The sequence below is a fragment of the Rhineura floridana genome, chromosome 4 (assembly GCF_030035675.1).
Source record: "Rhineura floridana isolate rRhiFlo1 chromosome 4, rRhiFlo1.hap2, whole genome shotgun sequence".
Classification (NCBI taxonomy): Eukaryota; Metazoa; Chordata; class Lepidosauria; order Squamata; family Rhineuridae; genus Rhineura; species Rhineura floridana.
Window position 1 is genome coordinate 100517347 of NC_084483.1, and position 25255 is coordinate 100542601.

A 25255-nucleotide genomic window follows, 5' to 3' on the forward strand; every position below is an offset into this window, starting at 1 on the left:
ATAATTTGGCTGATAAAGCTTCCAAGGAAGCAGCGTTATCAGGAGAAACAGATCCACTGCTGTGTTATGTACAGGGAGCTTTAATACCAAATTTATCACTAGAACAATTAAAACCAGTCTATTCCCCAAAGGAAGAAGAAAGAGCCATAGAGGCAAATGCATTAAAAAGACCTGATGGGTGGTGGCAAACACCAGGAGGACAAATCATAATTCCTCGGCCTTTACTGAGACATGTAGTAATTGCAGCTCATAAAGCCATGCACCTAGGGGGAAGCGCTTTGGGAGATCTTTTGGTTCGACAGATAATTGCCCCTGGATTATATGTTGAAACCCAGAGAGCAGCTTCCCAATGCCCAGTTTGTGCAGCATTAAATCCAGCAGGACCAAAACCTCCACACCCAATGGGAGGCAAGGCATGGGCTTTTTACCTCTTCCAACGACTTCAGATTGACTTTGCAGAGTTACCAAGAACAAATAGCTATAGATATTTGCTAGTGATTGTTGATCAACTTACAGGTTGGCCTGAAGCATACCCATGTCGAAACAACACTGCACAGACAGTGGCAAAGATTTTACTAAAGGAAATTATTCCACGTTTTATGTTGCCAGAGACTATAGATTCAGATCAAGGCCCTCATTTTGTTTCTAAAGTGGTACAACATGTGGCAGACTTTTTGGGAATACAGTGGAAGCTCCACACTCCATGGAGACCCCAATCTTCTGGTCAGATCGAGAGACTTAACAGGTCACTTAAGACCACCATAGTGAAAATCTGTAAAGAAACCAAGTTAAAATGGCCACAAGCTGTACCTTTGGCACTAACCAGACTTCGGTCTACTCCAAGGGGGGAGACTAAATTGACACCTTATGAGGTTCTGTATGGCAGACCACCGGAGTTGGGGTTAGGTAAAAGATAGGACAGACATTTTGTGGTGGGAGAAGCACAAGTGCAAGAATATGTAATTGCCCTGCAGTCTGTTCTCTGTGATCTCCATAGGTACGTCAGAGAGTTCCAAAGACTACCCCTGGAAGGACCAATCCATCAATTTCAGCCTGGTGACTGGGTTCGCGTGAAAAGTTGGCAGAAAGATCCCTTAGGTGACAACTGGGGACCACCACAGCAGGTTCTTTTAATTGCCCACACCGCAATCAAAGTCAGTGGCAACCCAAAGTGGATTCATACAGATCGTGTAAAGTCTTCTGCCCAACCAGTGGAGTCAAAGGAGCTGATGGAACCCAAGGAGGTAGCGAAGGACCTCCCACCTGGTGAGGGGAGTGACAAGACCCCTGAAGCAAAATGGCTATCAGAAACAGTGCCCGGTTTAGGCTTAAAGATAAGACTACACCGCATCCAGTGACTTTTTATTTCAGAATTAGAACTTAGAACTCTATTAAGCTTTACACGATAGAAGCAGCATTTTTGCTGAACAGTAATTGTAGGCAGTAGTGATTTTATTATACAAGCACATTTGTAGGGTACTTGTATCATATTGCTTTCCCTATGCCTTCAAACACATGAAAACAGTATTTTAATACAAGTTCAAAACATTCAATTTGATAAACTGCTGAATATGTGTCACACTATAGGTGAAAGGAGATGAAATTCCTTATTACCCCCTCCCAGTCACAGCTCCAGAATTAGCAGTTGAACCAAACAAACATGAGTAAGATACTTATCCTGCATAAACACTCAAAATAGTTTGTTTTTCCATCTAGCTTGATGAAATTCAATGTAACCAGTATTCATTTAATGATACACACATTAATAATTCTAAATGCACTTGTTATACAGAACAAAGCTTTATCTAAATGTGTTGGACTCAAACAGAAACTTTCTGTTAGAGTTCCTAGTGTTCTAGAAATACAGATAATTTTATAGTTGCTTGGATATATTGTTGTAATAAACTAATCAGACTTACCATGATTGCAAGGAGGATAAATTCCAAAGAAAGTCGCAGGTCTGCAAAGTATAATCCATAAGCAAATGAATATGCCTAAAATTAATTTTCTTTATGCTTTTGAGGGAGGAATTGTTATAAAAATATAGATTATTGATTGATAGAAAGAATGGATTTTAGTTTCCTGCCTGCTTTAAGAAGAGACACTCAGTTCTCAGTTTTGTTCATTGTTTAAAAGCGACCTTGTATAGTAAGCACGGGGCGGTCAGTGGGAAGAACACAGTATAATTCAGGGAGTAAGGGAGTGTTCCTTATCTTTACTGTGAAGCACAGTGGAACTGAGTAGAACTCCCTCCCACCTTTGGAATGTCCATGTATTGCCAACTGCTTGAAACTCAGAGTGTATAACTGCCTGTAAGAATCATGAATGCTTCAGACCTCACAGACTGACACGAGTTTACTGTGAGCTCTCCGCTTTGCAAACGTATAGTTAATAAAAGGCCTTGGTTGCTATTCTGAGTCTCCGTTGTTTGATATTGGACCTCAACCAGCGGGAACGAACCTTAATTCTGGTGTAACAGGAGTGTTCCAAGAGTTACTGTTCAAAGGAAGGGGTTCCTGAGAATAAAGTTATAAGAGGTATGATAGGGTCTCTCACACTGAGTAGGTTCATCCAACAGAAAGGCATGCTGTGATGGAAGGTCCCTAAGACAAGCTTGATTCATGAAGGATAAGGCTATCATTGGCTACTAGCCATGATGATAACTTTCTGCCTTCACTGTCAGAGACAGAATGTCTCTGAATAGCAGTTACTGGAAACCACAGGAGGGGAGAGTGCTTCTGCACTCAGGCCCTGCTTGCAGGCTTCCCATAAGGCATCTGTTGACCTCTGTGAAAACAGGATGCTGGACTAGATGGGTCTTTGGCTTGATCCAGCAGGGATCTTCTAATGTTCTTATGAGGTGATGTGCTTGTGAACATTGCACATTAAGGGTTAGACATATTAATTATGGTTACAGTCACATTTGCATCCCAACCTTCCTCCAAGTAGTTTAGGTGGTGTACATGGGGTTTATCCCATTTTATTCTTGCAACTGCTGTATAAGGTAGGTTAGCTAAGTGATAGCAACTGTCCAGGGCCAGTAAGCTTCATGGTTGACCGGGGATTTCAACTCAGCTTTCCTTAGCTGAACTTATCCAGATGAACTCTTATAATTCACCAAGCTGGATACCATTTTTCAGAGCTTGGAAAAGTTACTTTTTTGAACTACAACTCCCACCAGCTCCAGCCAGCATGGCCACTGGGTGGGGCTGATGGGAGCTGTAGTTCAAAAAAGTAACTTTTCCAAGCTCTGCCATTTTTAGTGTTTTGTTCACTACTATTCCTTTTGCTTCTTTCTTAACTCTTCTTATCCCACATTACAAGAACAATCACTCTATTAATAAAAGTAGACTTACTCTTTCATCTTGTTCCAATTGAGTGTACTATTTACAAATACTTTAAATCTGGCCCTTCCTAAAGACAAAGGGTAGAGGAGGGCTTTGTTCACAAACACAAGATGGCAGATCATGCAAACACTGAAGGAGTTTTGATAAAAAGTAAACAGTGATTTGCCTAATAGTTTTGCTCCCTTTATCATTGTAGATCTCAGCACTTCCATCATACTCTAGAAGTGCTATTACTGGGAGAACATTTGCTGATATATTTATTTATCCAGGCATTTCCTGACCATAGATATTCAGTTGTAGCTATTTTTCTTCCTATTGCGTTTGTATATTGTATCTTGTTTTTTAGTAATATTGCACACCATCATCGAATTTTCTTCAAAATGAAAGGCGGTATAAAAATAGTTTTAAATATATAAAAGAACAATTTTTCCCATGCACCTGATCCAGTACGTGCTTGCATGTTTGCCTATGTGGGAGTAGTTATTTATTCTCATGGAAAGCACACATTTACATATGAACACATGACAAAATGTGCATTTCTCTTCTTCCTGTATTGGAATTAACAGACTAATCATTGTAGAAAGCATTCTTTGTATGTGTTAGTGCTCCTAGACCATAGAAGTCTTTGATGAGTCTTATAGCCATGAATATGTTACAATTTGCATAATTTATCTTGGGGGGGGCAAATGTAACACATAGAATCTATCACTATTCTCACATTATGTTAGACTTAGGGGTTTTTTCACTTCATAGGTTCTTGCTTCACTCTTTAGAATTGCTTCTGATCCTCTAAAAAATGGAATACAGCAATGGCCTTTTAATACAGGAATGAAGGTATAATGTGATCTGGAAAATGTTAAGTGCATGAAATCAACAGAATGTAAGCTCTGAACCAGTTTTCATGACACAGTCACCACGTGAAGACTGCTTGATGCTCTCTGCTTCTTGGCTTCTCCATGCAGTAAACTGTAGCTTATGTACTTGATATACAGCAAGGTATGTCACAATCTGCTACTATTAAGATATTTCATTGCATGGAGATAAATGGGTATTGAAAGCATTAACTTTCCCCAACCCTATGAATTCATGCTCTCTACCAAATAAATAGACAGCTAGTATAGCACAGTGGGGAGGAGAGCCTGGCTGGGAGTCCAGATTCTGTGAGTTCAAATCACCACTCGTGTCTCCTGAGTGTGAAGGGCCAGCTAAAGATCACTCCACAGTGGGTAGCTCAGGGGTTACGTGCCCTGCCACCTGTGCAGCTGTGGGCAAGCTGCATAATCCCAAGGAGCCCAGTTGCCCCCCAGCTGGCAGTTGCGGACAAGGAAGGGGCTGGCTTGTGCAGCTGTGGCAAGCTGAGCAGGCCTTAGCCAGCTGGGGAGGACTAGCCTCAGAGGGAGGCAATAGTAAACCTCCTCTGAATACTGCTTACCATGAAAACCCTATTCATAGGGTCACCATAAGTCAGGATCGACTTGAAGGCAGTCCATTTCATTTCACCAAATAAATGTAAATGTGGTTATAGAAATAAAAGGACAACCAGGCATATTACATGTATTGTGCAATGTTGACACTTTTCTTTAATTTTGAAGTTGTAATCATTCAGCGTGTTAGTCTTGAGAAGTCGTGGTGGCTCATGCAGACCAGAAGCATCATTGTTCAGAAATACAAAGGCAAATGCTGCATTTTGAAAATTATCATTTGGCATTCAAGTTGTGATCCAACTTCCATTTGCACATTTTTATTATGACTCGATGCCAGCTTGAGTGAAAGTGTTAGTAATGATAATCTAACTTTTTGTCTTTCAAATAATTATTCTAATTACCAAACCTAAGATAGATTTGGCATAATAAGATGCTAAGTATTCATTAAAGTACACTATCTAGATTGTTTCCTATCATAACAGATTATCACTAATGCAAAAATACACGGTGATGCCTATTATTTTAGTAAGGTAATATATTTTAAAACTAAAGTCTGTTGTGCAAGATGTTAATTATATGTCTGCTTATTGAAGATGATTTACTTTATTTCAGCTTCCAGTTTGCTCAGATAAAATAAAAAAGTCAAGAAATACCTGCATAAAAAAGAAAATGAATTGCATATTAACTTCCTGATGATGTTAGTGAGGCTTCTATTAAACCCACAGGATAATGGCATTCCAGAAACAATAGTTTTATAAACTGAAGGAAACAACAGCAAATAATTATTCTCCTCAGAGTTCCTTGGCATAACCTCATCCTCAGAACCACAGAAGTGTTTTTAAGGTGCTCATAGGGGAACTCCAGGTGGTCCAATATTAAATTAAACATTACATTCAAGTAGGATCTCAACTGTACTGAAAAGACACAGATCATGGATATTATATAGAAGAAATAGAAGCTCACTGTTCACAGCTCAGCCTCTTCACTCTCAACCTCAGCTCTTCCTCAGTCTGTATATTGACTTTGGCTCTTAACTCTCTCAGCAGCAAAGTGGGAGGACAGCAGTTGAGATGGTGAAACAGTTGGTTGCTGGATCCTAATACATAAATGGAACCCCTATCTCTCCTTTACCAATTAACTTCGATCACAACAACAGTCTTTTTTTTTTACTAATCATCCCTGATGATCTAACTGGGGGGGGGGCTGGATCTATGGGTCTCTGCCCATTCTGAGATCTTGAGATTCCTCTTTTGTCAGAGCAACCAGAGCTTCCTATTGTTAAAAATAGAAGTTGGGTAAGAAAGAATTTATTAAGAGATCTAAGAAAAGCTTGGCGTATAGGTTTTCCTCTACACTCCAGTTCTGTCCAGTTGTTGTGCTTGAGGATCAGAATGAGATTTTATGCAAGATGGATTGCTTCATGGCCTATAGCCTGTGGCACAATGTGAGCCAGAGAGACTATGGGATCCACTGACATCATATCCTTTGCTCACTACCATTCTTTCTTTGGCTGCATACCACAGTCTAGATCAGAGGTGGGGAACCTGCGGCCTAAGGCTTGCCTGCAGCCATAGGTGCACTTTCATGTGGATAGGGGAAGCCCGGGGGGGGGGAGGAAGGCAAGAGGGAAAAATGGGAATAGGGGAAGTGGAAACATTTGAAGCAATGGAAGGAGGGGTGGGCGTCTGCAAGTTCTGACTTCTGGCTAGAGCAATCTGGCCCTTCCCTGGCAGGCTTTTGGGTAGGGAAGCAGCAAGGCAAAAGGTAACTCGGAGTGTGCAATTCTTTCCAAAGAAGACTGAGAGCAGACTGAACCTTTTTAAGCCTCCTGCCCTCAGGCTACCTCTTCCAGGCTCCACCCCCTTACATGGAACTTGGGCAAAACATTAGGATCATCAAATGACCAACCCTCTGGCCTTTAAAATGGGCACCACTCTTCCATTCCATAATCTCCCACCTGCTTCCAGACTGGTAAGGTATTGTGGGTGGCCTTTCGTTTCTCAAGGGAAGGTGACTGTGAGCCCTCTGACTCTACAGATGTGGTGGTATGGGAGGTTCTTCTAGGGGCTCCCGTCAGTCAGCCTCAGTGGACACCTGCTTTCCAGCAGGAGACTCCAATCCCAAAACCTGATCTGGCTCCTTAGCTGGAGATTCTGCAGCCTCCGATGCAGAGTCTTGATTGCTGCTATATTCTGGGGTCATGACACATAGAAAAATAGAAGTGGGGGTAGCAGAAAACCAGAGAGAAAATGGATGTCCCCCACTGGCTCTGACCACTGGAAGGCAGCTCCTGGTATCCAAAGGAATAGGTCCTCAACAGATAAAAGGTTATCCATTCCTAAATGGAGGCAGAATAAACCAATTTTGAAGCACCGCAAAGATCTGCATTACTATTTTTTTAACATTATGCTTGTATACCAGTGGCAGAAGGGGGAGAAGTTACTGTGGTCACACAGTGAACAGGAAAAAGACTTATTTTCTCCCCTTTGTCCTCCCTTAGCAGTGGTGATAGTGGCAATGACTTTCTCCCCTTCGTCCTCTGCCCCTACCTGTGGTGGCAGTGGCAGCAGTGGTGGTGGGGAGAATGAAGGGGAAGGGGAAGCTATAGCTCTTGTCATGCTATAGCTTTCAGTGCCATCTGTCAGCGGCCATGCGAACTACAGCATGACGATAGACTTACACCAATATAAGAACATATATCTGTATTCCTTTTGGGGCATTCAATTATTGTCCATGTTGAATGTGCTCATCATAAGAAAATTGGCATGCATACATTTATATCCTGGGATAGATCTAGTGGATGTTAGTTATGCTTTAGTCTCACTGAAATCAGTGGAACTTGCAGGCTATTACTATTATGTCCCATTGATTCTAGTGAGACCATATCATGACTAACTCCATCTGGATCCAATCCCATTTTGCAGACGTTGATGCAACTGCTTATTTTTACTTACATTTTTTTAACTTCAATTTTTTACATTAAGGGCCTATTAATGTAAGCTGGTCTTACTACTTTTATCCAAATGCTTTTAGTAGACCTTTTATGCAGCACACAAGACCAGTTAGACTGCAAAAGATACCAAAAGTAAACATAGAAATGTCTGCACATTTCTCCAAAAGCATTAACTTTTCCCATTTAAGCTTCAAGTGAAAAAGAGAAGGAAGGAGGAAGGTCACTGCACCACCCGTTACACTCCCTGTTAAACCCATCAGAAGAGCAAAATGTGGTATAGCTATGGCTATCAGCAGAGTTAACAAGAGGAGAAAACTTTTTAAAATCACAGGAAGGCATGCAGAGGTGTGGCTCCATGATATGTAATCATGCAGGATCTCTGTGACTGCAAAGAATGGCAATGGGTAAGACAGGAGTGCCTTAGTCAACAGGCATAAGTTCACCAAGGTCTGCAATGATGATGGAAGATTATCGGTGATAACCTCTTTTGTTTCTTCACCCCATGTCAAGAAAGCAGTCAATGCAAAGATTGTCTTGAAGACACAAGCCAAGAAGTGAGTCCAGTTCAGCATAGATCCGCACTTTCCAGGGTTCTCCATATTCCCTTCCAGGGTAGGAAGAAATATTTGTGACGTGTAACTGAAAATGATCACTCCTACTGAAACCAGGAAACTCTCAAATTCCACCGAGAGGCTGAATCTTGACCAGGACCAGCGATGTGTTTGGGTCAGACAATAAGTGATCACTACAAAGATAATAACAAAATGAGCCAAGGAGCAGAGGAGGCTGAGCTTGGATACAACTTTGAGGGTTTTGATGAACACACAAGGCAGCAGACCTACACAGGCAATTACCAACCATATTTTCTCAGTCACTGGGAGAGCTGGAAAGCTATGTGACAGCAAGTTCCCACTAACAACCAGATACAAAATGCATGTCATGATCAGTTCCATCACCTGGGTCACTCTGACAACTCTGCCACCAAGTTTCGGAAATAGCTGTTTGCAGCAGGCATTAGTGATGTCTTCATATGTGCTTCTCACTCTTATGAGCTGCCCGTCTTCATTTTCTTCATACAAGCAAGCGATTAGAATTTTGCCAGTGTAGCAGCAGAAAACTGCAGCCAGGATAATAAGAAGCAGCCCGCTGAATCCACTGTGGAGTAGAGCATATGGCAAACCTAGAACAAAAATCCCCTAGAGACAAAAATAGAGAGGACAAAAAGCCCTGAAGCAAAATGTTTACTAAAAACAACCCATTCAAACCTGCAGCTGTCAGTGGCTACCTTTTGCTAATTGCACAGAAGGATCACTGTTACATTAACCTGTCTTGGTAAATAATAGTTGCCAAAAATGTGTATATTCATGATGAATGAAGTTAGCAGGAGAAAATAACTGCTGGCAGAAGCACAGAAATCTAGATAAGCCAGGAAACTGAAGACAAGCAAATTGCAGAGACAAGCTCCTTTTAAATATTAAGTGCTGATGTGATTGCAGGCATAATTTAAAAGAATCCGAAGCAGTTATTTAATCAATGTGCATATTAATGTTCAATAGTGGTTCAATAGTGATAAAATCAAAGAGCTTCAGCTGTCTCTACATATTTTGTGCAAATAGAGAGGTGGCACTTTCAGCTGCCATGCTGGATAAATAAACATGGGGGCCTAAGCATGAATCCTTTCGTATTTCTAACCTTGCAATACTTTCTTTTTTATGCACTCACATAGATTCACGAAACAAAGAACTCTTCTTTTCACCTTCACCCATAGGCAAGATGTACATCCTTTTTACCCTTCCGAGCCATACTGCTTTAAATTTTCTCGTAACTGTAAATTTTCCCATTTCAAACAGAGTAGGAATATTTAAGCTGTTGAGATCTTTAAAAACAAATACCCAACAACACAGGATTTTAAAAGCCCACCAAAACATTTAAAAATATTTACATTGTGGAGATGGTGGGATTATATTTTGGCTTGGTCCTGCCAATGATACTTAAGAACATAGAAAGTTGTACTAGTCAGCCTATTTGCCCATCTTCCCAAGTATTTTCTACTCTGAGTACTGTCTACGGGTCTTAAACAGAGTTCTTTCATATCACCCGTTACCTGTTCTTTTAAACTGGAGATTCAAGGAACTGAACACAAGACCACAAGATATATAAGGGTTAAAACCAGTGAATCCTGGAGTACTGATTCCTAGAGAGGCAAAAAACCCCCTGCTGGTGCTGTAGAAACTGAGCAGGAAGGAAGAAGCAGAGCAGGATTAATAAATTAAAAAGCAAAACTCCACAGACTGTAATGTAAGAGCTTGAAGAAGGCTCAAGAATCAAGCATTCGGGGGGGGGGAATTGCCAGGGAGAAAAAGGGCAGGAGAGAGGGGGAAATCAGGAAATAGATTTTTGAAAAAAGCACTGAGAGGAAAAAAGACTCAAAAACTCAGGGGAAGCAAATGGAAGACTCACCAAGGACAATGGACGAAAAAAGGGTATATATTATTTTACTTGGGGGACCTGGTTACACCCATGGTATATCTGATTCCATGGTACATTGAGGCATGCTATAGTGAGGTTCTACTGTAAGTAGTTAAAATCAGTGCACTTTTGTACAGGTTTAGTCCATCATTTTGATTCAAAATTGCATCCAGTTGTATCCAAACATAGACAAAAAATTGATCTCAGGAACAATAATGCAAAATTAGGTTACAATAACTTAAGTGGTGTCCAAATGCATAGCAAACTGACAAATTTCACACCCACACATATACACCCACGCATATGCATTGCTCAAAAGAGGCAAACATGTATACACTACATTTAAATAAAAACTTGGTTCTACCTACCTGCCTATCATCTGTCCACCCTCTATCCATCATTTATCTACCCTCCATCTACCTACTATGTCATACTATAACATTTCTGTAACGTACATACAAAAATGGGTGGCTCACTAACCAAATGAAAGTCTCGCCCATTTTATGTAATGTCATGCACCGTGTGTTGTTTTTAAGGCAATTTAATTCACAGTAGTACAGAAAAAACTGGCAACCTCTTGAACCAAGTTATGCATAAAAAAGATTCAATTTCAGATAAACAGTTCTCACTGACATTTGTCTTTTGTATATTAAAAAGTCTGAAAGTATAGCATGTACATCAGCCACACTCTTGTCAGTGTTTCTCATTTCATGAAGGAAAAGAAAGAAAAAGAAGAGAAAATTATTTATGGAAATAAGTTATCCTTATTAGATAAAGGTCCCAGACACAATGGAACAACTGTGAGGGACAAGTATGTTACATGAGCAGGATGTCTGTGAAGGCAGGCATAATAAAACACTAAGAGACAGGAGCAGCCAGATTCTCAGAAAAACAGCTGAGAAGAATAGTATCTCATTTTGCTTAATATCTCAGGTTCTAGAAATGCTATAAACTTTATTTTAAAAGCAAGCAAGCTGGGAATCTGTGGATTATGGTACATCAAGGAAGGGAACTGCCCCTCCTCCTGTAGATACCCACAGTATGTTACTCTGTAGACCCCCATTCTGCCAGAGATAGCTTCTCCTGCTTTTAAAGATCCTCACCAGATATTTAAATACACAAGCTCTTTAAATGGATTGAACAAAGTCAAAAGGATTTATGGCACCTTTTATGTGTTGGTTGGCTTACTAATACCAGGATGTCTGTTATCAACCGTTATTTTGTGAATTACCACTGTTAATTGCATAATTATCGTTTTCTGCAATTCATTTCTCTCTGACCTCATTGTTTATTATTATTATTATTATTATTATTATTATTACATTTTATTTCTAGGCCGCCTTTCAGCCAAAAAGGCCCCCACGGCAGCTTACACACAAATAAAAATACAAAATACAAATAAAAACAATACAACTAAAAAAAAAATCAAACTAACAAAATTCTAACATTTCTAAAAAACAAGAACAGCAAACCGAAAGCATTCATCTTCCTGGGTGCAGTCCCCAGAAAAATGTCACTAAGAGCAGGGGGGGCAAGGCAGGTGAAAAAGCTTGCCCCTTGATAGTCCCAGCACATTCTCACCCCTGCACCCATTTACCCTTCCGCCACCACACAACCATGTGAATATATACCTGTAATTCAGGATCTGATGAAGTGGACTGTTTATGCCTTAATAAATTTGTTTTGGTGGTATCCAATGAACTAGTTCCGTTTGCACAACAGAACTTCCCTTCCCTCTGTACCCTTTCCAGATCTGCTTCAGAGCACTGTGGGAATCCCCAGAATAGATGTAGCTGGTGTGAGGGGAGAGGAGAGGGAGGGAAAGTTCAGTTGGCAGCCAAAAGTCCTTGCCATAATGGAACTACTTCACTAGATACCACCTTCAGTCTTTAAGGTGCCACAAGTCTCTTTTCCCCCCTTTTTGTTGCAATGTCTAACATGGTTACTCCTCTGGAAATTAATTAATTAATTAAAGAGTAATTCAACATAGCATTAATGTTAAGGTTCCATCAGGGCAAGAATTTCTCTTTGGATGATGGGATTGTCTCACCCTCTCCTCCCTCTGTGCACCTCCTAAATCTGTTCTGGGGATTTCTGGAGCAGATTTGGTGATGGTATGGGGTGCACACAGGGAGAGGTGAGGGGAAAAAATCCCATTGCTCTAGCTCTAATCCTTGCACTAGTGAAAAAAGTTAGTTGAATACTGCCCTAAGGTTTTATTCCTCCATGCCTTTGAAAACCCTCTTCAGCTAACATGAATGAGCTCTTCCATATTTCCATTCACATCAGAGGAGATAGAGCTTTGTGTACACATTCCTTTGTGTACGTGGAATTATCTCTTGTATTTCATGAGACAGCCCATACCAACATATGAGAGGGCAGCTCCATGTACATGTCGCAGCCCCTATGCCTGCCGCATATCACTAGACTGGTGATGCTGCTGCAAAACATTTCTTCCCCACTCCTCCACTTATAGTGCTGTACCAAAAGCCAGAATAATGCCAAATGATGGTCTTTGAGAGTTCCTTCTATTCAAAGTGGTAGGTGACTTCTCAAAGTATTAATGTGCAGAATAGGACCTAATGGGCCGTTAACCTGATTACTTGACTGCTTGTCACTCATTACTCCCTCCTGCAAGCATCCCTGGAATGAAAATAAATTAGAAAAATAAAATAAAAAGAAAGGGGGAAAGAGAATTGTGCTGGCAAAGAGATTATGGGCATCAACACTGAAATATCATTTGACTTCCATATGCTGGATCAGGCCAAAGGTCCATCAAAGTTCAGCATCTCACCAACCAAATGCTTTTGAGAAGCCCACAAGCAAGGACCTGTGTGCAACATCCAAAGATACCAGTCTGATCCATCCTAGTGCTTGATAATCTTCATTCAGATGATTTGGCCAGGGTCAGAAAATTACCATCAGGGTATTATAGGAAACGTCTGACCTCTTGCTTCTTCGGTCCTTTTCATGGGAGCACCTATCTTGACACCAGGTTTTGATTTTATTTCTCTGGAGATCAGTGTGTCATAGCGGTTAGAGTGCTGGACTAGAACATGAGACACCAGAGTTCAAAGCTCCACTCAGCCATGAAACTCACTGGAAGTCCTTGGGCTAGACACAGACTCTCAGCCTAACCTACCTCATAGGGAGGTTGTGAGGATAAAAATGTGGGGGGGGAGAACCATGTACACCGCCTTGAGCTCCTTGGAGAAAAGGTGGGAAATAAATGTAATAATAAATTAATAAAATAAAGTGTCAGATGTCTTAGAATCATAGAGTAGTAGAGTTGGAAGGGGCTATAAGGCCATTAAGTCCAACCCCCTGCACAATGCAGGAATTCAAATCAAAGCATGCCTGACAGATGGCTGTCCAGCTGCCTCTTGAATGCCTCCAGTGTCGGAGAGCCCACTACCTCTCTAGGTAATTAGTTCCATTGTCGTATGGCTCTAACAGTTAGGAAGTTGAAAAGTATCATGAAGGAAGAGGCCACACAGAGGATCTAAGCAATAACAAGAACTTTACTATAACTTTATTATAACTATAACCTAATCAGTCCATTATCCAGGAATATGTGGAATTCCGCAGATGTGAACTGGGCCCCATTGTCTGAGACAATGGTGTTTGGCAACCCATGTGTTGCGAAAAGCCTGCGTAAAGTCTTGATAGCAATACGAGATGTCACTGACGATACTGGAAGCACTTCTAACCATTTGGAGTATGAATCAACAACAATCAAGAAAGTTTATCCCTGGAAGGGGCCTTCCAAATCGATATGAAGCCATGACCATGACGTTTTTGTCGATTCCCATGGGTGCATTGGGGCATGTGGTGGAGCTGGTCTTGAAACCTGACATCTCTTGATGCATTCTTCAATCTCGCTATCCATCTTGGGCCACCATACATAGCTGTGCCCCAGAGCCTTCATTCACACTATACCAGGGTGTCCAACATGTAGGGCCTCCTACACCTGATGTCTCAACACAGTAGGAATGACAACTCTATTTCCCCACAGGAGGCATCCCTTGTGCACTGATAGTTCATGTTGGTTGGATACAAATGGTCTGAATTTCTCCTCAAGCTTCCCTAATGGCCACCCCCTCCACACCCAGTTGAGAACACCGGCAAGAACTGGGTCTTTGGACGACGCAGTGGCAATATTCCTAGCATGGAAGGGTAGTTCCAGTAACAACTCTAACAACAGCACATCCAGCGGAGGGGTTTCATCAACCCCAGCAGAAGGGAGAGGAAGGCAGCACAAAGCATCAGCATGGGCAATGCTCCTCAGGAAAATCGCCCATTGCAACATGCGTGAAGATAATATTTGTGGTGTCTGCTGGTTAGGGGCAAGAATCTCAATAATGCTTATGGTCAGTAGCAATAGTGAATGGTCGACCATAGACATAGTCATGGAATTTTTTAATGCTAGCCAGCGCCTCCTTATCAATTTGGGCATAATTCTGTTCTGTTGAAGACATTGTTCTGGAGTAGAAAGCAATAGGCACCTCACGAGAGTCCTCAGGTTGGTGGCTCAAGACAGCTCCAATACCATATGGAGATGCATCACACATGAGAATCAAGGGCTTCCGTTCATCATAGTGCACCAAGACACTGTGAGATGATAACAGGTGTTTTACATCACAGAAAACCTTATCATGCTGGGCTGTCCACTGCCATGCAGCATGCTTGTCAAGAAGGTGATGCAATGGTTCTGCCACTATAGCCTTATGTTTCAAGAAGGGGTGATAGAAATTCAAGAGTCCCAAGAAGGCTTGGAGTTCCTGTTTATTACAGGGCACTGGGGCTTCATGAATTGCTTTAATTTTTTCCGGGGTAGGCCGAATGCCAGTGGCATCAATACTGTAGCCAAGGAATTCAGTTTGGGAAACACCAAATACACATTTCTCATGCTTGACCCGGAGACCAGCAACAGCAAAACGGTGCAGTACATCCCACACCCATGAGGCAAGTTCAGCAATGGAGTTGCCAGCAACCAAGACATCATCAAAATATGGTATGGCATCTGGTACTCCTTTGAGAATATTCTCCATTAAGCTCTGAAAAATTCCAGGGGCCACAGAAACCCCAAACTGGAGGTGTTTTTCCTCTGAATGCTCCACAATGAGTGGTGATAGTCTGAGCATCGGCAGTAGCATTATCCACAGACAGTTGCTTATAGGCCTGGGCCAGGTCAAATTTTGCAAAAACTTTTCCTTGTGAAAGTGATGCCAAAACATGATTCACCACTGGGACTGGATATGGATGCTGATGCAGGGCTTTATTGATAGTGCACTTGTAGTCACCACAAATGTGGATGTCGCCATTGGCCTTCAGTGGGGTGACAGTGGGTGTCTCCCATGTAGGGTGTGTCACTGGCTCCAAGATGCCTTGTTCTATGCGGTGATCGTTCAGCATCAATCTTTGCTCGCAGTGCAAACGGAACTTGACGGGGTTTCATACAGATGGGGACCACAGTAGGATCCAAGAACAACGAAATAGGAGGCCCCTTATATTTCCCAAGACCTTTATCAAAAACAGCTTTGAAATCATTTAGGATGCTATCCCATAATGATTCACCAATCTGGTGGAACCCCGTGAGAGCAATGCCCAGTGGCTCAAACCAGGCTAAGCCAAGGAGACTGGTGCGATGCCCTTGAGCAACCAATAACTGTAAAGTTCCATGGAAAGTTTGGTAATGCACCTCAGCTTCACAGATGCCCTTTATTGGAACCTGATTTTCCTGGTAATCAGTAAGTTTGGAGTGGAAAGGGACAATTTGTGGGCCCCCACAAGGAAATATTTGCTGGTAGGTTTCTAATGAGATGATAGTATAACCTGAGCCCGAATCAACTTCCATGGTGCATGAAGTGACCTGGACGGTGACTGTCACCTTCACCTTCCTCACATTGGCACAGTACTGCAATCCTGGCTTGATGTGGTTAATCACATCCTCTGCATTGTCATAAACTTCTGTACAGTGTGTGGTACTGCTTTGTGTCCTTGATGGCGTTTTCCCTTCCACCACACTTCTGGGGGCGGCTGCTTCCACTTTCGCTTGGCATACACGCTCAATATGCCCAACTTTTTGACAATACCAACACTGTACACCGCTGAAAAGCAGGCACACCGTTCATGGGATCCGCCACAGCTCTTACATTTCACTGGAGCAACTTGTCTGGATCTCAGAGGTCCTGCAGCACTTACTCTGGTTGATGAGCAATTGCACTGCAGCCTGTGGATCTTTAGAAGTTGTTGATTTTAATCTTTAGCCAGCTGGGTTTCTGAACAGGGTGAGGTTCTTCCCAAGCGCACTTCTTGGGTGCTTGCTGCTGCTGCTTCTGTAGCCAGAGCTTCCTCTAATGCAGTCTTGAACGTGAGCTGTCCTTTTGCAAACAGATGCTTTTGCAGGCCTTCATCATGCAACCCACAGACCAGGCAATCATGCAGCATCTCCTCAAGGTTTGGGAAATTGCAGTGTTTCGCCATGTGTCTAAGTTCAGCAACATACAATGACACACTCTCTGTTGGGCCCTGATTTCGTTTGTAGAAAGAATTACGTTGTGCTATTTCAGACAGTTTTGGAGAGAAATGTCCTTGTAAAGCATTCAGGATATCCTCGTAAGATGTATTAGCAAGTTTTGCTGGTGCTACGAGGGTCTGGGCTAGGTCAAAGGTGTCCGGCCCACAGACACTGAGTAACACAGCACGCTTCTTCTCTGACTCTGTAATGCCATTTGCTGCCAAGTAAAACTCCAGCCTGGCTGCATAACTTTCCCACTTGCTGGGACATGCAGGGTTAAATTCTTCAAGATGCCCTTGGGTGGCCATATTCCACAATATACACGCTGACCTGGAGTGCTTTGCAGTGGTTTCCACAAGGCCCAAGCTGATGTCCTAATTCAGTCTAAGGAGAAATGTTCTCTCCCTTTCAGCCTCTAATGCATGAAGAAAACACTCTGTGTGCCTCACAGAATCCCATCCTCGTATCCAGTGAAAAGTATCATGAAGGAAGAGGCCACACAGAGGATCTAAACAATAACAAGAACTTTACTATAACTAATTATATACAGAGAACAAGGCCCACAGCATGGTGCTGCTTGTAAGGCAGACCTGGAACTGAAACTGCCACAGACTGGGGCTGACTCAGCAGTTCCTGGTATGGCAAGCCTGGAGGGCCAATACACTACAGAAGTTTTTCCTGATGTTCAGTTGAAACCTGGCTTCCTGCAACTTGAGCCCAGTACTGTATTCCATGTCCTGTACTCTAGGACGATCGAGAAGAGATCCTGGCCCTCCTCTGTGTGGCAACCTTTCATGTACTTGAAAAATGCTATCATATATCCCCTCAGTGTTCTCTTCTCCAGGCTAAACATGCCCAGTTCTTTCAGTCTCTCCTTATGGGGCTTTGTTGCCAGTCCCCTGATCATCCTTGTTGCCCTCCTCTGAACCTGTTCTAGTTTGTCTGCATCCTTCTTGAAGTGCGGAGACCAGAACTGGACACAGGGGAACAAATACTTCACGCAATTTGGAAACTATACTTCTGTTAATGCAGCCTAATATAGCATTTGCCTTTTTTGCAGCCACATTGCACTGTTAGCTCATATTCAGCTTGTGATCAACAACAATTCCAAGATCCTTCTCACATGTATTGCTGAGCCAAGTATCCCCCATGCTTTCATTATTTGTATTCTTTTTCTGTCCCTCAGGATATTTTGCCAGAGGCAAAGCCCAAATAAAAAACAAGGAAAGCGAGTGAAGGGCAAGGATGGATCTGCCCTGCACAACCATGGTACAGATGAATAAACTTCTGAAATATAGGAAGTCCAGTGTATTGAAGGGGGCATGTGATGGCTGAGAAATAAGACCAGTGGTAGCTGCCTTGCACGGCAGGGATAGTACATGTAAGCAGTGGTGGCTGGTGCCTATTAGGATTGATAGGGCAGAAATGCAAGGAGTAGACAGAGTCAGCGCCAAGTAATTCTAGTTTTGTCCCCATCCTCCTCCCTGCTGAGTTCTTCAAGGGCTACAGTGAGACTAAGAAGGAGGAAGCGGACAATCAGAGTCACCTTCCGGTTTGGTTGGAAGTAAGAAGGCAGGCAGATGGGGGCTGGCTGAGGGCAGGCTGGGGTTGGTGGGGCAGCGCCCCATTCACCTTAATGGACCAGCCCCCACTGGAAGGAGGCAGAGAAGCAGGAAAGAGCGACTATTTTCCTCTTGAAACTCACTGGATTCTTCTTTCTGCCGCTTGTTGTTATTTGCCAGTGGAACCCTGTGTTGCCCTCTTCTGCTGGGATGGAGCTTTGGATACAGCACGAGTCCTTTCCCTGACCTAATATATATTTTGACAGGTCCTTCTTAACCATGTCAGAGCACAGTCAGCAAATGGTCCTTTTGCACCAGGACTGGGAGACTGGTTCCGCTAGTTTGTGGCGCCAGTACAGCCCTGAAGTAAACGATTGGAGTACTCCATAAAATTCAATGAGTGAAAAACAATACAGTACATTTCCCAACTATACAGGAGTAAAAACCATCACTGCAGTGCAAAGGTTAGTTCCCATTAACATCCCCCCCTTTTTGTTTGTTGTTATTGCAGCCGTTATACTGAGGCAATGCGCTTTGGCACTCCTAAATGTGTTGTGAGCACCTCTATGGACCAGACTGAGATGAAAATAAAAAGAATAAAAACTCCCAGGAGTCCCTGTGGAGGGTCACTCTAAGGAAAGGAATATGCTATTATATAGCATTACATTGCTTGCAGGTGTCTCTTCATATATATCATTGTGTACTTATAGAAAATGTATTTTCCTGGTGCTCACATAAACACATAAAGCTGGAAACTCATTTGAAGCACTGCAAGTGTCAGAATTTATACCAATATTAATAAAAATGGGCCAGTTTTTATATAGCTCAGATTCTAACAGTCATCTCTGTCCAAAATTAGCATACCAGCTATTCCATTACCAAAGATTCTTGGCTTTAATCATTTAATAAAATTAATCCTGTTTGTATAGGGTTTCTTTCTGCAGCAAACATTTATCTTACGGAATGCTACTGGAAGTTAGTGGCCCCATTTCTTCATTTGTTTTTAATAGGGAGAAAAGCTGCCTTGTGACCATGGACCTTGAAATGGTGCCTGAGAAAAGAGATTCAACAATTTCAAATCCATTTCCCCCTTTCCATATAATCAAAAATACGACATCTTTATCCAAAAATACAGTATTGGCCTTATGGAGCAATTGTAATCTGATTGCTCCAAATTCAGAGACCTGTACCAGTTAATTTAATATCTACAGGAGCAAAAGAAAAAAAAGAACACTTATTTTCAACCTAAATGCTGGGAAATGAACCATGCAAAGAAAAATGCTAGAACAGAGATCAGCAACTAGTAACTTCAGGGCCAAATCTGGTCCATGAAGAATACTATCTGATCCTCCAGTTGCCTATATGGAGGCAAGAATATGTACCAGGGAGTGGGTAACTGTGCCCATGGGACTAGCTAGCAGCTTCTTTCAGAGGATGAGGTGATACTCTGATTTGCCAGCCACCATCCTCAGCAAGAAAAGATGGAAGCTTGCAAAATGCATTGACTGTGTGAATAGATAAGAAAAGGAACAGCAATGAGGAGAAAGGAGATGGATGAAAGAAGGGAAAGGAAGCAGAAAGGAAAAGGAGGAGAGAGACTAGAAGACAGAGCAGAGGGAAGAAGGCCACCTCATTGTACTTTGTCCCATTCCGCTGGTGCCCACACCATGGATAGTCTTGGCTAAGTCCACAGGCTGAGATCAACGTGTTCCTGAGGCATTCTTCTTTCTCACAGTATTGTCAATACCACCATCCTTAGGCCATTCAGGGTCTAGCTGGCTAAATGGACAGTGCTGATGAGAGAGTTGAGACAAAGGCTGTGGGCACACTACAGCAAAGTGTTTCCAGTGGCCACACCTGGAGGGGCAATGGGTTGATCTGTCGATCAGTTGCAAAATGTCTTTGAAGTGAATTAAAAAAAACACTCTAGCAGATCCCACCAACTTTTAGAGTAAAAAAGGGTCAGGGTTTGATTATCATTGTGTGCCCCAGTTTCCCTAAAAGAGGTGGAGACACACTGGAACCAGCAGAACAATAAGTGCGTCTACCCAAAGAAAGGAGCATGAGGCCAGTCCTATGTCACAAGGAAAGTACTCATATAAGTCCCTTTGGAAGTTATAATGCCCAGAAATTCCAGAGCAAGCACAAAGAGGCATCTTGTTGCACTTTAAAGAATAATATATTTATAGTGGCATATGCTACATTTGTATGGTGGTGGTGCATTTTGCTGATGTGGAGAAAATGTTTGGGCATGTCAGTGATATTTTCAGAAATATTCAAGGTCATCACATGTTATGATGGTTGTACATTGAAGGAGGAGTGGGATGATGTTCACTGTCCTCCTTCCAACCCAAAAAGCATGTTCATCATAATTTCTGGAAGAGTCTGTAGCAATTTAAACTGTACATGCATAACTTCTGTCCAGGATACAGAAACAGGATACAAAACAGACAACAGTCCCTGAAAATGCATAGGAAGTAGGGTGAATATGTGTCCTATTGTACAAAGGACCATCTTCTATTTGAAGGACCAATTCTAGTACAAGTCCAGTAAAGAGAAAGAACCATAAGAAGGGAGAAGGGAGGCCTCAAACTTGCCTATAAACTGTATTAGTAATAGAAGAAGCAGCAGCAGCAGTAGTAATAATAATAATTTTATTAATTTGTATACTGCTTACATGCCCAAATAGCTTTTAAGCAGTTTATAAGCATAAAAACAAAGATAAAATCCATACACAATTAAAATATACTATACCACAATTCCATCAAATCATTAAAAACACTCATGTTTAAAATATATAATAAAGCAAGACCATTAAAAAAGCATAACAATTAAAATGGCACCTGGGCTGCACACTGAGCAGGCACACAGGTCACCTGGCCACAGTCTTTCCCACTACAGTGAGCTATATTGTTTTTCTCTTTAAAGTATAATAATGAATTTCTACATGTGCATCTATATGCAGATTTTATGCAAATCTGTGCCCTCTTTTGATGGGTAAGTGGCCACCCTAAAAGGAAGCCTAAGCGAGGGCTGTGCAAAGAACCACACGTCTTTTACTTGCATTCCTTGTCCTTCAGATGTTGTTCAAAGGCACAAGGGATAATAGGAGAGAATTGCTCCAAGGCACATGCAGGAAAAAAAGGATTAGGCTTGTCTGAAATTATAAGCTTTGATCCAATGCCCAGTTTTTGGCTACTTACAACATTAATTTTCAAAATATGCACTTTCATTCTTGAGGAAGTGATGCAAGTTTGGATTTCTGACAGATGATTCCACTGACAAACTTTTGGCAAAAAAGAAGAAAACAGTTCAGCATTTGGGAGGATTAAAGTGATTACTTGTTAAAGCTGGGGGCGTGATACATTTTCAGTCCCCAAAGTTTTGTGCATGAGAGCATTAAGCGGGGCCACAATTGCTTAATTCTTAGCCGCTGAAATGAATGGGGTTAAAAGAAGAACATTTGGCTATTATGTTGTATGTGTACCTCTTCACAAAAATGTCATTTAAGATAGCAATGTTCTTCATTTTCCCTCGTCGTGAGAAATGTGGTGGAAGAAAAGGTTTATTTCCTCCATTTAGCTCCAGGTGCAAACATTCCCTGAAGCTCACTACCTCTGAGGGTGTGATTTGTCATCTTCTGTACTCTGTGTAATCAGTGTTTAGGGCATTTGATTTTCTGGTCTATTTGCTCATTCAAGCAAAGCACTGTGCTTTTCCCTAAGGGAAAGTGTGCCATTTGTTGGATTTACACACCTAGTGATGCATGATAGGTTACCTATGGTATGTTTGGCAAGGGAGAGTACTGTCTTTTGGATAGCTCTGTGCTATAAATGTCAATAAAATACAATGGGATAATTAACATATGTGATTTTCAGTACTAAAATCATTTGGATGTTCCTAGAAAGTAGGACGGGATTTCTGAATCTGTTTGTAAACACTAGGGGTCACTCTTCTTTGGTTTAAAATGTTGGTCACTGCCCAGTATCCAGTAACATCTTAGGAGAAATTTTCTGTGTAAGAAAAGCTCTTGGCTATAAAAGATTTTTAGCCTTGGGTTGTCATTCATGGAAGTTCAGAATCTATATTCTTTTTTCTGCTTTGTTTTCCTCAAAGCTCTGCTTAAGATTTCTCAGAGGCTGCTAAAGAAAAATGTTTACACAAAAAGTAGAGAGTAAAGGAGGTTTTGACAATTAAAAGTTTGACTTAGGCACCTGTGTACCAAGGTGTCCCCTCTCCAATCTATATCAAAAGTCTGGATGCACTACTGACTAATGGAGGTTACTTTCCCCACACCCCCTCTTAGCAGCGTTGCTTGCAGGCTGCATGTGAAGAACAAGAACCTTATAATTATGGCTTTCATTTTAAGACTACACAAATGCACATCTTAACAGAAAAGACAATTATTGAGTGCCTCGGTTAGGCAGATATAATGTATGTAATCTACAGAACCGTTAATATGTCTTAAAAAGCAGGGATCAGCCAGAAATGGGAGACAGAAAAGACATCAGTACATTTCTCTGTGCTTATTTCTACATAAATCGGGAGGAATCAAACTCTGAGTTGAAAGGAAAGGGTGATAAACCATTTTCATTTCAGAATGAATGTTGAATGATAAGTGTGTTTCATTTGTGGACAGAAGGGAGAATATACCAACCCTATAGAGACTCCATTCAGAAGTATCCAAATCATAATTTAACACTATGTGAACATTTTTCTGGTTTTTGTGCTGCCTCTTGACACTACTCCTCCCTCCCGTCATGCACACTGATTTCCTTACTTAGTTTGGGATTAACCACATAATACAGTTTTCAATTGCATCCGAACTAATCAAAAACCCTCTTTTGATCCAGAGTTCAAAAAATAAAAATAAAATGAGTGGAAATAGCAGGGATGGGCGTGTTAGTTCCACCCCCCCCATAGTGTCCATTGCCCTCAGCCCCTGGAGAGCTGCTGTATTTGTAGACATTCCTTGTGTATTTTGAAGTCTTGATTTTCCAGAATTCAAAAATGTGTGTGGACCTTCCATGGATACAACAGATTTACCACCTCACACAGTTGCTCTACATGAGTTGAGGATGACAGAAATGACAATGGAGGGTGGCAGAACTAGCATGTTGCCAGGGTAAATTGGGAATGGGGAGTACTTTAAGGTGCTTGGAGGAAAGGTGGGCTATAAATACTAAAATAAATAAATCACATGCACATTCTTATGGGGGAGGGAGAGAAAGAAAGAAAATCTTTCCACTTTTCCCCACACTATATACTGTATATTTATAATGGTGTGAGTCTATACACACCTACTTAAAAATAAAACTCCATTGAGTTCAGTGGGACTTACTCCTAGGAAAACTGCTTAGGATTGCATCAGAAACCCTCACACATAATTGTGTCATGTGTGCCTTTGAATCATCTGAAATCTCCACAAGCCCCCCCCCCAATTCAAGCCCAACAACAACAAAAAATTTTCAGTTGCCAAGGATGTTTGAATGACTTTAGGGTATTTTGGGGGTGCTAAATCCAAAAATGACATTAGTTTGGCCGAATTGGCTCTAGTTTTTGAGATAATGGATACCCCTCAAATGACAATTGTACCCCAATATGACCTGTAGCTGCTGACATATGCAGCAGGGTTTGGTCTGTCTTTTTACTCTTGAACATTGTTTTGCAAGTTTATCCGTTGCATATAATATCATATTGATTTTTTTTTTTTGAAGAGGAATATGAGTTTGTCACGAAGAGGCTGCTTAAACAATCCTAATGCATTCTGCTACATTTGTGGCGAACACACTCTGCAAAAACAAAGAAAAAACATCACTGACTTTGTAAAACAAGCATATCTTGCTTATTTTGGAGTGAAGCTTGGAGATCAAGATAAGTCTTGGGCTCCCCATAAGGTTTTCAAAACCTGTGTAGAGTGCCTACAGCAGTGGAAAAATGGAGAAAGGAAACATTTAAACTTTGGTTTGCCTATGGTGTGGAGAGAGCCGCAAAACCATCACGATGATGGTTATTTTTGTGTTGTGAATGTGAAAGGCTTCAATCTCTACAAGAAACATAAGTGGGAGTATCCTGATTTGGACTCAGCAAGGCGACCTGTGCCACACAGCAAAGACGTTCCCATACCAGTGTTTAGCTCACTGCCTGACCTTCCATTGTCAGATGTTGAAGAAATGCTGGACGTGGAGTGTAGCACAGGTGGTAGCCCAGGAAGTGGATATGAAGAAAGCTTTTAAACACCGGAGCAGTTCTCCCAAAAAGAACTCAATGATCTGATATGAGACCTCAGTCTGTCAAAGCAAGCATCTGAACTTTTAGCATCCAGGCTAATGGAAAAGAACTGTCTACAGCCGGAAGCTAACATAACAGCTTATCGGACAAGAGAGGAGGAACTTCTTCCATACTTCAGCCAAGATGAAGAATTTGTATACTGCAATAACATTCCTGGACTTCTTCTCCAAATGGGACTACCAGAATATCGACCAGAAGATTGGCGGCTTTTTATAGACAGCTCCACCAGAAGCTTGAAATGTGTTTTATTGCACAATGGTAACCGCTATGCATCTCTTCCAATTGCTCACTAAACAAAACTTAAAGAAGAATATGAAAATATCAAAATGGTCTTGCAGAAGCTCTGCTATCATGAGCACCAGTGGTCTATTTGTGTTGATCTAAAGATGGTGAACTTCTTGCTTGGGCAGCAAAGTGGATACACGAAGTACCCTTGTTTCATCTGCTTGTAGGATAGTAGGGCAAAGCGAGATCATTGGAAAAAAGTGACATGGCCTTCAAGGGAACACATGACTGTAGGTGCAGTGAACATCATTAACAAGCCATTGGTTGACAGAGAAAAAATCATTCTCCCACCACTCCATATCAAGCTTGGACTGATGAAGCAATTTGTTAAGGCCTTGAACAAAGATGGTGATTGCTTCAAATACATTTGTAGATCGTTCCTTGGACTGACTATGGAAAAACTA

The 25255-nt window shown here is 41.7% G+C and overlaps 1 protein-coding gene across 1 annotated transcript in view; it reads right to left on the reverse strand.

Annotated features, from left to right (window-relative positions):
• Positions 1–7786: 7786 nt before the first annotated feature.
• Positions 7787–25255, reverse strand: part of LOC133384166 (vesicular inhibitory amino acid transporter-like) — a 32867-nt gene continuing 15398 nt past the window's right edge. Inside the window, exon 2 of the mRNA XM_061626088.1 lies at positions 7787–8920. Coding sequence (XP_061482072.1) covers positions 7787–8920 — 1134 coding nt within the window. The remainder of the gene's footprint in view (positions 8921–25255) is intronic.